The sequence below is a fragment of the Puma concolor genome, chromosome D3, assembly GCF_028749965.1.
Source record: "Puma concolor isolate L17-30 chromosome D3, mPumCon1.1.hap2, whole genome shotgun sequence".
Taxonomy (NCBI): Eukaryota; Metazoa; Chordata; class Mammalia; order Carnivora; family Felidae; genus Puma; species Puma concolor.
In genome coordinates this window covers 30,042,636-30,057,971 of record NC_141678.1, presented here as the reverse complement: position 1 = coordinate 30,057,971, position 15,336 = coordinate 30,042,636, and the positions used below count along the sequence as shown (strand labels likewise).

The following is a 15,336-nucleotide window of genomic DNA, read 5'->3' as shown; positions in this document are numbered from 1 at the left end:
GGAAAATGGAGGCTGCCCAAGGGGGACTATTCCCACCACCAACCTCTCAGCACCTTGGTCCAATTCCTGCTGTATCAGGCCAGACCTATTCTCACCCCTAAGCCAAATGCACATCCCCCTTCGGTGCTCCCAGCCTCTCCCTCCCCTCCCAGCAGCTCCATGAGCTACTCACTAGGGAATCCCTCTGAGCGCCCTCATTTTCTTGGGATCCACCTGAAATAACTTTATCAACTGGTTATCCCCCTTTCCAGTCTCCTCTGGGGGACCTCAGGGCCCTGTCCAAGGCATTCCTCATCTTCCACACTTACGTCCACACCTGAGCTCCCATATTGGTAAGGGCACATCTGTCTGGGCACCTTCCTCTCCCTCTTACCTTCTATTATCCTGATTACAGAGACACTGGCAGGGCTGCAACCCTCTGTTCCCAGGCCATGTCTCTGTGAGCTTCTGTCTTGCTCCTGATGCCCTTTCCTGGCTCAACTCCTGGAAGACCCCTCCCAGCCTTCCCTGGCCTCCCTGACCAGGTCTGCCTTCTCTGATTGTTGAAGGCTGAGCTGCCCAGGCTTCACCTCTTCTCTTCTCCATTTAGCCTTGCCCCTTGGACGCTTCACGCAGGCCCAAAGCTACAAATGCCACAGGTCTACGGTTGACTGACATCCACAATTGGACTGCCTGCCCAACCTCTCCCTGAACACCATACTTGGATTTCTCCAGGCAGATATCACACAAATACCCTAAACTCAACAAGGCCAGAACAGTACTCCATCTGCCCGCCTTTTCCCCAAGTGTTCTTCATATCTGTAAAGGCCACCACCATCCATCTTCCCGGTGGCACAGACCTCTAAATCACCGTTGATTCCTCCCTCACAGCTCTGTCCAATCCGTGGACAAAACCACCTCTCACCCCAGCCTCACACTCCAGGCTCCATACTGCCTACGTCACTACTGTGCCTTGCAGCCTCCCTCTGCTCACAGATTCCTCTGACAGTCTGTTGTGCTTGCAGAAGCCACAGGGACCTTTTTAAAGTGACAATCAAGTGTCACTTCCTCACAGACACTTCCCCGGCTTACTGCCCGACCCTCTACTCTTGGCGTTATTTGCGTCATTTCCTGGTCCTGTGAACACTAGCTCTCATATTCGCACAGGTCTATGCCTGCCTGTCTTCTCGGCTACACCATAAGGGATAGCATCCTTTATTGACTGCTGTATCTCCTGAATTCAGAAAAGCACCTGGCACATAGTCCGTGTTCAGTAAACAGTTGACTTAATGAGTGCATAAATGGAGTTCCTCTTTTCCATCAAAATGATGAGGCCGTCTCCAGCTTGTCCACTCGTTCTGGCCCGTGTGGGCACCCTGGCGTCCCTGGGGGAGACCTCCCACAGGAGTCGGCGTGGGGTCCAATGGACTGAGGCGGGGTCGGAGAGTGGACGTGGTGCTGAGCACCTCCTTTGTTGTAGGCTAGGTGGCACTGTCTCTGGCTCTCAATGGGGGAGATAGGACCGAGTCTCCCCCAGCACTAGGTGTACTCACAGAGCCCGGGGACCAGACACGTATTAATCCCGGCTTGCCCACGCTCCAGCGTGACCCCGCCCCTTCCGGTCTCGCTGTTCCTCGGTCCTGTCTTTTTTCCACTCGCGGAGTAATTTCAGTCCCGCCCCCAACACGTCGTTGCTATTGGTTCTCCTTAGATTGACGCCAAGCGACCAGTTCCTCATTGGCTACACGTTCTCCCGCGCCGCCACTACAGCCACCACAACAACCGCCACGTGCTCAACCGTGGGGCCTGCTCATTGGTCTCGAGTTCCGACCCGCCCACTCTCTCCTGTCCCGCCCTCGTCTTCCAGCTTCCTCCTCCTATTGGTTACTGGGCCCAGGGACCCGCCCCCTACTCTGGGCGCACTGCGCTCCCCGACATGGATTGGCCGAAGTCGGGGAGTGAGGCGGGATTGGGAGGCGGGTTAAAGAGCGCGCAGCAGGTTGGGCCACGAGTGTCAAAGAAGGTTCAATGGCGTGGCAGGGACTGGCGGCCGAGTTCCTGCAGGTGCCAGCGGTGACGCGGACCTACACCGCGGCCTGTGTCCTTACCACCGCAGCTGTGGTAAGCTGGCCGGGCGGGTGGGATCGGTTCCCTGGCTGCAGCCCGGGAGGGGTGTAGCCATGGTTACCGCTAGATTCCCCGGGGTCGCACCTGACGCGCCCCTGGTTCCGCAGCAACTGGAGCTCCTCAGCCCCTTCCAGCTCTATTTCAACCCGCACCTCGTGTTCCGGAAGTTTCAGGTGAGGCCACCCGCCCCTTGCACCTGACAGCCGGGCCCTGCCTGCCCCGCGCCTGACCGCCCACCTACCCCCTATCCCCGTAGGTCTGGAGGCTCGTCACCAACTTCCTCTTCTTTGGGCCCCTGGGATTCAGCTTCTTCTTCAACATGCTCTTCGTGTATCCTGCGCCGAGCGGACGTAGGCGTAGGGTGGTGGGCGGCCCGCCAGGCTGGGGAGCGGCCCAGCGGGGCTGGGGGAGGCCCGGAATGGCCAGGAGCAGGGAAACCAAGGCTCCTCCCGGTGGCATTTCCTTTACGGACGCTGCAGGTTTCGCTACTGCCGCATGCTGGAGGAGGGCTCCTTCCGTGGCCGCACGGCCGACTTCGTCTTCATGTTTCTCTTCGGGGGCGTCCTCATGACCGTATCCTTCCCAGGCTCTGAAACCTTAGGCGCTGCGCCTCTGGGTCCAGCCTCTGTAGGCCCTGGGGCCCGACATGAGCGCCTGGGCCCGAGGGGGACAGAGTCGTTCACTCTAGTTTAGGGTGAATCTAGCATACGTCATCTGCTCAGCCCCGGGCTACTAGCTCTTCAGTGCTGTATGCAAAGTATCACAGGGTGATGTGGAGAGCCAGGTAGGGTGCTTGCAGGCTGAGCCCCGAATGCCAGTAGCCAGAAGAAACTGGGGCAATGAAGGGCAGTGTTTGGAGGCTGGGGCCAGGTGGAGAAGCAGAGCAGATCACGTTGGCCTGAAGGCCACAGTGTGGCTTTGATTGAAGGGTCCATCACTAGAAGTGAGGAGGGAAGGAAAACTGGGGAGGAGTCCAGGGGTTTAGGCAGTCAGAGGGGTCCTGGGCAGGGGCTCTGAGGCCTGCACAAGGAGAAGTCCTCCCAGCACCTTGACTCTGGCTCAGCTGCTAGGGCTCCTGGGCAGCCTGTTCTTCTTGGGCCAGGCCCTCACTGTCATGCTGGTGTATGTCTGGAGTCGCCGCAACCCCCGAGTGAGGGTCAACTTCTTTGGCCTCCTCACCTTCCAGGCACCATTCCTGCCCTGGGCACTCATGGGTTTCTCACTGCTGCTGGGCAACTCAATCCTTGTCGACCTGCTGGGTGAGCCTGCCTGCGCATCCAGCCCCGACCCCCCAGAAACAGGCTGTCTGGTACCTGATGACCTTTGGGAGGGCTCCCAGGCTGGTTGCTGTGCCAGAGCACAGCACCCACCTGGAATGGACCTCTCACCTGTCTTCCCACCCCCACTTCCTGCTCTGCCAGCTCCTCTGTTCTTCTGGCCCCTTGCATAAGCCAGCCAGATACCTGCTTCACATCTTTAGGCCTGATGTACTGATGCTTGTGGGGGTCCTGACCAGGGTGGGGTTGGGTAAGTCAAGATTCCAACCTTCGCTCCTGTTCCTCCCATGTTCTCAGCCCATCCCCTCTCCAAGTCCTGCCCACTTCTGGGCCAGGTAAGCCAATCCTTCAGGGTCAACCCTGGCCCCACCCTGGGCTGGCAGTCTGTGCAAGATGTTGTGTACTCTGGGGCCTCAGGTTACTTGGCCTGGCTGGCCTCCAGAGCTGTGCGTGGAGTCAGGGAGCAGGTTGTGCTGGCTCCAGACTCGGGACTGTGGAGGGTGGCCTCGGCAGTCCTTTGCTCTCCTACAGGGATTGCTGTGGGCCACGTTTACTACTTCCTAGAGGATGTTTTCCCCAACCAGCCTGGAGGCAAGAGGTTGCTGCTGACCCCCAGTTTCCTGTAAGTGCTAGAGATGACAGTTATCCCCCTACACTCCCTCAAGATGGCTCCTGACCCCACTGGGGACCCCTGCTGGCCTCAGCTCAGTGTGGGCCCCTCCCTACAGGAAGCTGCTACTGGATGCCCGAGAGGAGGACCCCAATTACCTGCCCCTCCCGGAGGAGCAGCCAGGACCCCTGCAGCAATGACCTTACCCAGGGCCAGGGCCAGCCCAAGAAGCCCGTTTTCCTGGTTTCTGACAGACCTCCCTCCCACCCCTAACTCCCGCTTTCAGGAGAGCAACCTGTCCTGCAGACTGGGCCTGTGCCCAGGGCCCACCCAAATAAACAGGATGACCTGCACCTCTTCGTCCACAGCACTGGCTCCCTGCCTCAGCTGGCCACACCTTTCCATGCTGCTGGCCCTGACGTAGAGCCACTAAGCCTGGCCTGCCCTCTCAGACCAGAAGGGAGGCCCAGAGTGGGTCAAGAACCTGCCCATAGTTGCCTAGCAGGAGTGAACTAGCAGATGGCACACTCCGGGTTTTCACTCTAGCTTTGCCAGTGCCTTGCTAGAGCCTTGGGCAAATCCCACCTGAACCAGATCTCTGCTCCCTGCCATGCAGCAAGGGAGCTGGTCAGATCTCACTGGCTGAGGCCAGGACTGGGATGTCCCTCTTGTGCCAAGCCCAGTCTGTAGGGGCTCCTTCCCATGGTGCCCTCAGGCTGATGCCTCACTGTCCCTCATCAGCAACCAAGTGGACCTTTGCCCACTTTCCAGCTGAGCAGTTAATGGACTTGGCCAAGGCTCCATGAGGTCAGGTGCAGAGGAGGGCCAGGACTGGGTCCTCTACCCTTTCTGCAACCCCAAAGCTTTGAGAAATTTTCACCATAGCAGAGCCTTGCAAAGTTCTCTCCCTGATGTTTTTAGCTAAGGACCATGGAAACCTTATCTGATAGCACAGCTCACTTTTCTCTTTGGTAAAGCAGCCATCAGGCAACCTGGCCAACTTTCCTCATCACCCTAGACCAGTCCAAATTACAATTTATTCCTGGATGATTGGCAGCAATAGGGGCTCCTCCAGCCATAGGTCGTCATGTTCGTGGGTGACACAAGTATTCACCATGGGAGTCTAACCTTAATTTAGTAATGAAATCTTGCGGAGTAGCAGTGTAGCAGCGTGGGCTGGCAATGCTCAGAGTGAGGGCTCAGCCCCTAGGCTGCCCTCTAGTTGTAGGGCCTCATGGACCAAGCAAACCCTTTAGCAATGGAGCCCACTTATTTCCAAGGCCAGTGGAGCCTGGGCCTGGAATCCTGCTCTTTGTTCAAGGCCTTCCAGTGAAGCCCAGGTGTCCCCTTGCTGTGGGGCTCCAGCAAGTTCCACTCCTGGATGAAGGGCAGGGGGCTTGAGTACAAACTCCCCGGGAGCCAGGAGCCGTCACGTCCCAGGACATGATCACAGGACCCCAAGCCCAGAGGGCTAGGCGCGTCTACCCCTACATCCTGGCAGTCAAGACCTCAATTCCTACTCAGAGCTCTGCCCTTGCCCAGGGTGGGGTTCAAGTTGGGAGCCAGGTGCCATCACACTCCTGCCATGCTGCTGGAGGGCAGAGTAGCCCTGACATGGCAGGGAAGACCTGCCAGCAAGTGAAGGAGGCAGCCCAGTGCTTAGATCTGGGTCCATTACCTTCGTTAAGAATGTAGCTGTGCGCCCAAGTCATCAAGCAGCACTCACTCAGTGAGGAGACCCACATATGCCACCCTCATGGAGCCCACGTCCCTTCTGTAGAGTGAGGACACTTCCACATTAGACAAGAATGCAGAGGGGACACACAGCTCACTGGAGGCGGATCTGAGAAGAGGCCCAGAGCTTGCCTCCTTCTCAACACATAGCACCCCCGGCCAGCACTGGGCAGGCATGCTGCTCCGTGTGCCTTACTTCTCATAACCGACCTGGGAGAGAGGAGCTGGCCTGGGTGGAGTCACCAGCTGGGGGCAGAGCTGGGCCCCAACCACCTGTTGCACATGCACCGCTGCAAGGTGTGGCAAGAGCGGTGCACGCCCGCTGGAGCCTGAACAGCCAGGCATGGGCCCTTGGGCACCCAAGCTGGTAATGCCCCTGCAGCAACCACAAAGGATGGGCTGCTGTAAGGGACTCCAGAGAAGCAATGCTCCTGGCCAGGGGTGGCACAATAGCCCAGACGTGCAGAGCCCAAGGATGGCAGGAAAGCCTGTAGCTCCTTCACAAGGCCAAGCAAAGGGGGTGGGGTGGGGCCGTCACTGAAAGGTAAGTGGGCCCCCCTACCCTGAGCCTCATGACCTCACTTGTCATGTCCATCAGCTGGAGGGCCTGAGGAAAAGCAAGACTGTGCTATGGTTGGCCTTGGATAGAAACTTAGCCCCAACCTGCCCACCTGGGACTCTGAGGCAGAGAAGGCTGAGAGGCCTGGCATGCCAGCCTTGGTCCCACACCACCCCAGCCAAGTCCTTCTCCTCGTCCCCTTTCTTATTTTTATGCTACCACTTTAAAAAAATGGAACATGACCTGTTGTCTTTTATTTAAAAAGTGTTGCTAGCCCTGCCTGGGGCTCCTATACAAAAACAAAACATAACCCAAAACGAGGCCTCTTTCTGACCAGAGACTTGGATGGGGACTGGGCTCAACAAATGGAATGTGCCCAGGGGAGGGTGACCAGAAGCCCTCCCCACACCCCATGTTCCTCAGGATGGCCCCGGCCTGCCCCTTTGCCTCCCTCCTTGCCAGAAGATGAAGGAGAGGCGGTCCGATCTTCTCAATGCTCCGTGGGAGCCATGCGCAGACGGGCTGGTTACCAAGCTGGGGCAGTGTTGGCAAGACGCCTCATACGCCTGCAGGAGGAGAGGAGGTGATGACCCGGAGCCAGCTTCCAGCCCTGGGTGGCTGCCCTCCCCTAGGGATCTCTAGCACAGCCAAGGGAGCGGGGACGGAAACAGGATACAAAAGGTGGGATCCCCAGCCCCTCCCTCGGCCAGAGCCTGTCCCCTGCTTGACGCCCTGACAATGCCCTCTCTCCTGCCTGCTCATGTCTTGCCTGTGTCTCCAGGGTTCTAGACACATAGGTCTGGGCTGTGGTCAGATCCAACCTGAGGGCTTAACTTTTGTTCCCTGAAGGAAAACCCACCTGGGGTCTAGATTGGGACTCATCACCCAGGGCCTGCCTCTGGCCATGCAGGTACCTTCCCAGAACCAGGGTCCCTCCCCTGCCTGCAAGACAGTGGCTGTGTGCAGAGCAAGCTGCAAGGGGCCTGAAGGGGGAGGGGTACCTTGTGTTCCTGTCCTGGTCTCGGATCTTCTTTTCCATCTCAGCGTCTGTCAGAGTCTCCAGCAGTGGGCACCATTGGTCAGCATCGCCTGTGTTCCGGATGGCAATTTCCACCGTGGGTAGGGGGTTCTCACTGTGGGCCAGGGGTGAGGAATGGGGGTTGTAACTGTTAGTTCACAGAGCAGCAACCAGAAAGGCCCCCAGAGACCAGTGTCCACCCCCCTGCCAGAACACCGGGGCCAGGGCATAGCAAGGAAGGCCCAAGGCTTTCCTGCTTCCTCTTCTGTCTCCTCCCTGCTGGGCCATTTCCATGCCCAGCTCCTCAGAACAAGAGTGGTGTGGTCAACACCCACCATCTGAACCTCAAGGCAGAATCACTGGAGACGCCAGGTCCCCCATAACAATAGCTTCTCTTCAAAGCACACTCAAACAGGCCCTTTGCTGTCGCCTAGGTGTCTCTGGTCTGTAAAGGAGTGGGGGTTCCCTGCAGAGGTGGTTCTGCATGACAGTATTGCTGGGAAGGTAGGGGAGGGCAGTCTGCCCCGCTCAGTGCCTGGGGCTTGGATCCACCGGCCTTGATGCCTCATCAATGAAGGCCACTGGGCCAGCCTGCTCCTGAATATTCCATACATTTGCCCCTCAGTGCACTTTACTGACCCAACTAAATCCAGATAGCTGGGCCTGGAACCCTTGTCCCCTGACCACTACACTCCATGGCCCCTCAGTGACCACCCCAAAGGCCATCTATGCATCTATGCACCCTCTTGCCAAGGACACACAGCAGTAGGGGTGAGGGAGACACACGCAGAAGCACAAGAGAAGGGAGGACACAGCTGAGGTGCTGCCTCTCTGGGCCTTGATTTCCAAGCCTGTGTGACAGGAGGCTGAAGAGGCAAGGATACTTCAGAGCTGACCGCTCAAACTCCTGGCCCAGGAGATAAGTCTCAGACTGTGGCCCTAACAGTGAATCTCTTCCACCCCCTTCCCTTTCCTCACCAGGCCCTTTCTCTTCCAGCCAGGCGGCCTGCACCTATCTCTTGAGGCCCAGCACCCCCAGAAGGCTGACCCTGCTCCACTGCAGCCCTATCAAGTGTCTGCCCACCTCAGCCTGGAGCCCTGCACAGCACAGTTCCCTCTGAGAAGAGTGAAGGCAGGCAGGGCCCAGGGGAGGCAGGGGAGGACACTGACAGAATAAAAGAGGATGGACCCCTGATCTGTGGCCTTGCTTCTGGTACCTCATTTGGAAAAGAGGAACAATTACAGGGCTGTGAGGGCTCTTCAGAGGATTACTATTATTTAAAACAGCCAACATATGTCCACTGAGGGGGCTCCCTAGGTGCCAGGAGCCTTGTCACGCAGTCTCCCTGGAACTTGTGCCCAAGGTTGTGTGAGTGGCCAGCTAGAGAGGGATGTCCACCCAGGCCTGACAGGAGGCTGTGCCCCTCACACTGCCAGCTGGCACACAGCAGCTGAGGGCCTGTTCTGGCTTCCCTTGTGTGCTAGTGTTCTCATCCTGATTCTCAAGGACCGGGAGCAGACAGGGCCCAGCCTGGTGCATGCACTAAGGCTGTCACCACAACCCAGAACTGCCCCTGGCTCCCCTGCAGAAGCAGGGCTCACTTCTTCCTGCTGAGCTAGGTCCCCAAAGCCCAAGCTTGTGCTGGTGACTCAGAGGCTAGTGACAAGAGCAGCACCAGCCCCCACCCGTGGTACCCTGGGGCCAACCCTCCTCAGCAGCTCCTGAGAGCTCTTCTCCAGCCAGTGTGGTGGTTTGGCAATCCTGAACCACCCAGCCACAGACCCAAACCATTCCTCACCTCAAGGGCTCCCAGCCACCTTCCTTGGGAGGGCAGACATGAAAGGCGCCAAGCCCACGCTGAGGGAAGCAAAACATGTTTTCCTCTTAATTTAAACAAGGGCTTGTGAGTAGGTCCTGGAGGCCCCTTTGTTTACCTTCCCTTGGCTCTGGGAAGATTCCACTCCAGTGGGTTTGTTCTAAAATAAGAACTGCTCAATCCAACCATGTAAGAATGGGCCGAGAGCCAGCAGGCTCTCGGGTTTGAGACAAACACACAGGCAGGGGTCACCTTGCCTCCCCCTCCTTTGAGGGGATTCTGCATCATGGACTTCAAGGCTCCCTGTGATCCCAGATGTTCCTACCACCCTGCAGAGTCCAGGTGGGGACACAGAGCCCAGGAATGGGAGGGCTGTGGCGGAGATGTCAGAGGGCCCAGGGCCGTAGCTTGTAGGGTATCTCAGTATGGGCTCACTTTTATGCCCTCACATGATACAAAATGCCAGCCAAGAACCACTGCTCTACTCACTTTACAAATGAGAAGGACAGAGCCTTCAAGGGAAATGACCTACCTGCCCATGGCCACTCCACTGGGAGGAGGGGGAGAGAGAACTCAACAGCACCCTCCTCTTTATGGCCAACTGGCTTTTGACAAGGGTACCAAAATCCATACAATGGGGAAAGACCAGTCTTTCCAATAAATGAGCACTGGGACAAGATGACCTTGGATTAGGCAGAGGTTCTGTAGGTATCATATTAAAAAGCACAGGCAGGGGGTGCCTGGCTGGCTCAGTCGGGACAGCATAGGACTCTTGATGTCAGGGTTGTTGAGTTCGAGCCCCACCCTGGGTGTAGAGATGACTTAAAAATAAAATATTAAAAAAAAAATTTTTAAAAGCACAGGCAACCGAAGAAAAAATAAAGTGGACTACACCAAAATTTAAAGCTTCTGTGCTTCAAGGGACACTGTCATGAAAGTGAAAAGACAAGCTACAACGTGGTAGAAAATATTTGTAAACCGTACCTCTGATAAGGAACTTATACCTACAATATGTAAAGAACACTTACAACTCAATAATAAAAATACAAATAGCCCAATTAAAAACTGAGGGACCTGAGCAGCTGTTTTTCTAAAGATGATATACAAATGCCCAAAGGCACCTGAGAAGATGCTCCATCATCATTTGTCAGTGGGGAAATGCAAATCACGATCCCAACGAGATGCCACTCCCTCCCCCTCCCCCACTAGGATGGCGAGAATCAAAAAGTCAGGTTAACAGGGGTGCCTGGGTGGTTCAGTCGGTTAAGCGTCCAACTTCAGCTCAGGTCATGATCTCATGCTTCATGGGTTTGAGCCCCACGTCAGGCTCTGTGCTGACAGCTCTGCTTTGGATTCTGTGTCTCCCTCTCTCTCTGCCCCTCCCCTGCTTGCGCACGCGCTCTCTCTCTCTCAAAACTAAATAAACATTTAAAAAAATTAAAAAAAAAAAGGTAACAAATGTTGGCGAGGATGTGGAGAAATGAGAAAGAAGCCTAACTCTACTGGTGCAAAAGTAAAATGGTGGGCTGCTTTGGAAAGCAGTCTGGCAGGAACTCAAAATGCTACACACAGCTACCACATGATCCAGCAATTCCTCTCCTACGATCTACCTAAGAAAACTGAAAATGGATGTTTAAACAAACACTTGGACATGAATGCTCACAGCAGTGCCACTCTCCACAGCCCAGAAGTGTCAACCACCCGACTGTCCGTCAACCCATGACTGGGTAAACACAATATGGCACATGTGTATGACGGCACTGTACTCCGCCATAAACAGGAATGAAGCTCCCATACAGGCTGCCATACAGAAATAATGATACTAAGAAATGAGCCACAAAAGAGCATGTATTACATGATTCGATTTATACAGAGTATCCACAACAGGCAAGTTGATAGCAAGTAGATTAGTGGTTGCCCAGGGCTGGGAGACTGGAGGGGCACAGCAGCAGCTGCTAAAGGGTGTGAGGCTTCCTTTGGGGTGATGGAAATGTTGTAAAATTGTCATGGTGTGATGGCACCACTCTGTGGATGCTGAAAACCAAGGAACGGCACACTCTAGATGGGTGAACTGTACAGTACTTGCATTATAGCTCAATGCAGCTGTTATAAAAACAGACAAGCAAGCAAGCAAACCCTGCTGCCGTCAAGAGGGCAGAGTTCCAGGAGTAACCTGTGTGGCTCATGGTCAACCAGTCCAAAATGACCCTGGTGTCTCCCGACCCTGATATGTGCCAGTGACACTGTCTCCCTGTCCCCCACCTATCCCAGCCACCAGGCTCTCTGACCCTCTGCCCATCTCCAGCTTCCTCCCAGTCAGCACCCTGCCCGGCCACCTCACCCCAGGTTCTATGCCGCCTACCCGTGGCTCCCCTCCTCGCGCCTGCAGCCTCCAGTGCACTCTGCTAGACAAAGTACTGTTTCTTCTCTGTGTCCCCAGCCTCAGGCACAGGGCTGGCCTGCAGGAGGTGCCAGTAAGTCTACTGATGCAACTTTCCAACCAGGTAGCAACTCACAGGTTTGGGTCAATGTCTGACACTCCCACATGTTTTGCTCAGCCCAGGCCTTTCCCCTGGCAGAGCTCTGTCCCCCTCCTGTCACTCACTGTCACTCTGGGTCAGCTCTGTCCTCTAGAAGCTCGGGGCCCCCAATCTGTTTGTCACATGCGTGTCCCCCCAGGCTTGCCCACATCAGGCCCGCCTGTCCCACTGCTGAAAGGAAGCAGCCTGCCTTCACTCCCCTGACTAGTTTGTGGGCATTCTGCCCCCACCCCCACCCCCCACAAATGTCCTGTGACCAGCAGCACGCCCTGCTCCACCATGGACACAACACCACCATCACCAAGCACTGCAGCCAGACACTGGGCTAGGTCTGATGAGGGGGAGACAGACAGGACTGGCCTGCAGGGATTCAGAGCATCTACAACATGGGATGACAGAGGCCCAAAATTTAAAGTCCCTTTTAAGGAGTCATGTGACTCAGCAGGTGTCAAGTCTTGTGTGCAGTAGAGATCAGGTGGGGGCTCCTGGTCTGGCTCTCCATGGACCAAGTGGCCCCTGGCCATGGGGACATGGCAGCCCACTCTACCTCCCCCAGGCAGTAACCCAGAGAGAAGGGCTGACACTGGTCTCCCCAGGGAAAGTTAAGAGAGTTCCCAAGGGATGGTGTGGTGCTGTGGTAAGAATGTGGGTCAGGGTCAGGAGACATAAGTTCCAATCCCCTCCCCTGCTTGCCTTAGAAGGCCATAGTTCTGTCCCCTGGATGATGGAGTCCACAATAAGCCAGCCTCTGACCCTAACCTCCCCAGACCACACACAGCACACACAATGGGCCAGACCTAGCCTGAGGAGCTCGAGGCCTGGTCAGCTGGGAAAACACAAACAGCTGTCCTGATGCAAAAGAGGCACTGGGCTGCCTCCCAGATCCCAGGCAGGCTGTGCCCCTCCAACCTGGCTGGCCTGGGCTGCTGTGGAGGGGATGTGTGCTCACCCTGGTCCCCAGTAAGCCTCCCTGCCTTCAATCCCAAGGACGTGAAACCTGCACACTCAGCACTACAGACTGCAGCAGGATAGAGGTCTGTGATGCTCCCTGTCCACCAAATGGAATTCATTAATTGGCTCCTGAGATGGGGTGGGGGGGATCTGCTGTAAGTCCTGATCTACCACCACCAGAGTTCCCAGGGGGTACTACTCTGGAGCTATCCGGCACACTGCTGACAGCCTGAAGCTTGACAAGAGTTTTAGGAGGACACTCGGGTCACCCAGGGGTCAGAGCAGGAGGGATGCTGCCACATGTGCCAACACCCTCAGGGTCCTGCAGCAGGAATACTCCCTACTCCACACACACCATCTGCCAGTCAGAACATGGATTCAGGCTCAACCAGCATCTGAGGGCTCAGGTACCTGGGGTACTCACTCTCATGACCTGTACAACATCACCATTTCCCACCTCCAGGAGCATTCCAGGGAGCGGGGCCACCCCAGGCAGGTCTTCAGGCCTGTCGGCCTTGGCTCAAATACAACATGAACGGACATGCACGGCCACACCTCCAGCAGGGCTCTCAAGGACCCAGACACTACATCACGTCTCACTGACACCTCCTCCCAGGGCCTGGGCTCTGTCTGTGAAGCAGGACTACCTGGTTGGTAGGGCCACTGGGAGGTTCCGGGAAGGTGACATATGTGACATCTCAGACCAGATGCCTGGAGCATGGGCAGTGCTTGGATCCCCACAGAACCCAGTGGTTTCCCAGGGCCGGGACCTCAAGCCCTGAGGGTGTACGGTCATTCCTTCTCTCTTGCTCAGATTTACAGGAAGCAGCAAGAAAGCAGTCTCCTGGGATTTCTGGGAAAACCAGCTGAGACACAAACATACGCACGAGCTCCATTAACTGTCCTATCTTTGCAAAAAGACCTTCGTACTTGCTCCTCATGTGCCATTTTAAGCTGCGGTCCTTGAGTAATGATCGCCAAATGTAGACGATGACAGTTTGATGAGCGGAATAAATCCTAACATCCTGTTTTGATGCAGGGATACTCAGCGCCACCCCCAGACTGTACTTTCCCAAGAGGAAAAGGAGCACAGGGAACAGGGCCAGTTATGGTGGAACAGTCCTGAGGTGGACAAGCTCTACTATCATTTCACGTCCACCGCCCCCCACCTCCTACTAGGCCCACACTTTGCACTGTGGGGCCACCACCAATAGGAAGGCCATGTCTGCCTCTCTGGGAGCCCCTGTCCCCTGGTCCACCCACAGGATACCGGTCTGGAATGTTCTGTTTATACTCCCACCTTCACAGGCAGCCTGGATGTGGCTCTTTATCTTCCGCGGCACCCTATATAGGGGTCCAGTCCAAATGGGTGCTCACCAACAAGTCTCTGACTGGCAAGATGCAACAGTAAAAAAGAAAACTGCTGGAGGTCTCCTGACTCTTACAAGCTGGGGAGGGCTGTTTGGAGCAGCTCTTGTTTGAGACAGAAGGCAAGTCCATCAGATGACAAACCCTGGGGTGGGTGACCCAACCCTGAGAGAGGGAAAAGTCTGGGAGAATACAGAGGTGGCGGCAGGGTGGAGGTGTAGAGGGGCTTTTGGCAACAGAGGATGGTCCCAGGCAGGGGGTGGGGGTGCTGGAGGATGGAGGGGGCAGATAAACCACCTCCTCAGAGTCACCCCCACCATGATAAGGGTGGGGAGCCCTACCACTGAGACACAGGAGGCGGGAGGAACAAGCCAACAAGTTGCTGCTGAGCTGGCTGCGGCTGCCCATGGCCAGACCGTTTTTCTGGGCTCCAGACAGACCCGAAGGCTGTCATGTCCCACACACAGGGAGACGTCTTTTCCCCAAAACAGGTTTACAAAGGAGGGAGGGGCTTGTCTGGGATCCTACCTGAAGGCATAGGTCTTCTGATGCCAGCTCAGCTGTCCCCGAATGCTGTACGCGATGGTGGTGACAAACTCCCCGCCCAGCCCCAGCTCTGAGCACAGCTTCAGGGCAAATTTCTCTGGTGAGTTCTCCTTCTCTGACATGTCCCACTCAAACTGGTCCACCAGCGAAATGTTTCCCACGTGGATATTCAGCTGGGACAAGAACCAAAGAACACAAGTTAAAGGAGTCAGAACCGTACCCTACCTGGAGAGGCCTCAAGGAGATGAGACAGCCCACTAGGGAGCCACCAGGCCGGGCTGGACCCTGCCCACAACTTACTAGCTGAGAACTGGGGCTGGCCCTTGTCCTTCTGGCCGCAGGTCCCCATCCAGAAATTGGAGATGACACCACGCACCTCCTGGGGCTGCCACAAGGGGCTCTGGCTCAAGGCCTGGCACAGCTACCCATCTCACATTAGATGCACACCCCACCTGAATAGCCCACAAGGTGCAGGCAAAGCCTGGGTGGGCAGCAGAGGCCCACAGCCAACTCTGCCCACCACGCACCCAGCAGATATCCTGCTGACATGTAAACTACAGCCAGAAGAGGGTCCAGGCCCCGCCTGTGCAGCACCCAGACCAAGACAGAACCTAGCCTGTGACCCAGGGCTCCCCACTTACACCTGCACTCAGAATCACCATCTTTACTCCTCACCCCACAGATGAGCAGGCCTGCTCTGAAACAGGGCATCACTGAGACACACAGGAAGGACTCTTGAGGGTCTGGCTGTGTCCTGGGGCACTGTATCCACGAGACTCCTCCTACTGGGACCACCCCTCACTGCTCTCC

At 56.3% G+C, this 15,336-nt stretch overlaps 2 protein-coding genes across 7 annotated transcripts in view; one reads left to right on the top strand and one right to left on the bottom strand.

The window, feature by feature from the left end:
• The first annotated feature begins 1,947 nt into the window (after positions 1-1,947).
• Positions 1,948-10,190, top strand: DERL3 (derlin 3). 5 transcript variants are annotated; one of them, XM_086682379.1, is made up of 9 exons: positions 1,948-2,100; positions 2,214-2,279; positions 2,363-2,436; positions 2,586-2,679; positions 3,170-3,365; positions 3,915-4,005; positions 4,112-6,869; positions 7,136-7,405; positions 8,302-8,499. In XM_086682379.1, the coding sequence occupies exons 1-7, from the start codon at positions 2,008-2,010 to the stop codon at positions 4,191-4,193; spliced, it is 696 nt and encodes a 231-aa protein (XP_086538505.1). In that variant the 5' UTR covers positions 1,948-2,007; the 3' UTR covers positions 4,194-6,869; positions 7,136-7,405; positions 8,302-8,499. The 5 variants fall into 5 exon arrangements, with proteins under 5 accessions (XP_086538505.1, XP_086538504.1, XP_086538506.1 ...); XM_086682378.1 differs by lacking the exons at positions 4,112-6,869; positions 7,136-7,405 and adding an exon at positions 9,980-10,190 and having other exon boundaries at positions 8,302-8,436; XM_086682380.1 differs by lacking the exon at positions 7,136-7,405.
• The window catches only part of SMARCB1 (SWI/SNF related BAF chromatin remodeling complex subunit B1), a 34,095-nt gene continuing 25,277 nt past the window's right edge, over positions 6,519-15,336 (bottom strand). For both annotated transcript variants that reach the window (XM_025933670.2, XM_025933671.2), the window contains exons 7-9: positions 14,509-14,699; positions 7,288-7,419; positions 6,519-6,852 (exon numbers count right to left, since the gene is read on the bottom strand). In XM_025933670.2, coding sequence (XP_025789455.1) covers positions 6,813-6,852; positions 7,288-7,419; positions 14,509-14,699 — 363 coding nt within the window. In that variant the 3' untranslated portion in view covers positions 6,519-6,812. The remainder of the gene's footprint in view (positions 6,853-7,287; positions 7,420-14,508; positions 14,700-15,336) is intronic.

Coding starts and splice junctions, on each gene's coding strand:
- DERL3 (XM_086682378.1), top strand. CDS start 2,008: ATGGCGTGGCAGGGACTGGCGGCCGAGTTCCTGCAGGTGCCAGCGGTG. Junction 2,437..2,585: donor TTCTTCAACATGCTCTTCGT/GTATCCTGCGCC, acceptor CGGACGCTGCAG/GTTTCGCTACTGCCGCATGC. Junction 2,680..3,169: donor TCGGGGGCGTCCTCATGACC/GTATCCTTCCCA, acceptor ACTCTGGCTCAG/CTGCTAGGGCTCCTGGGCAG.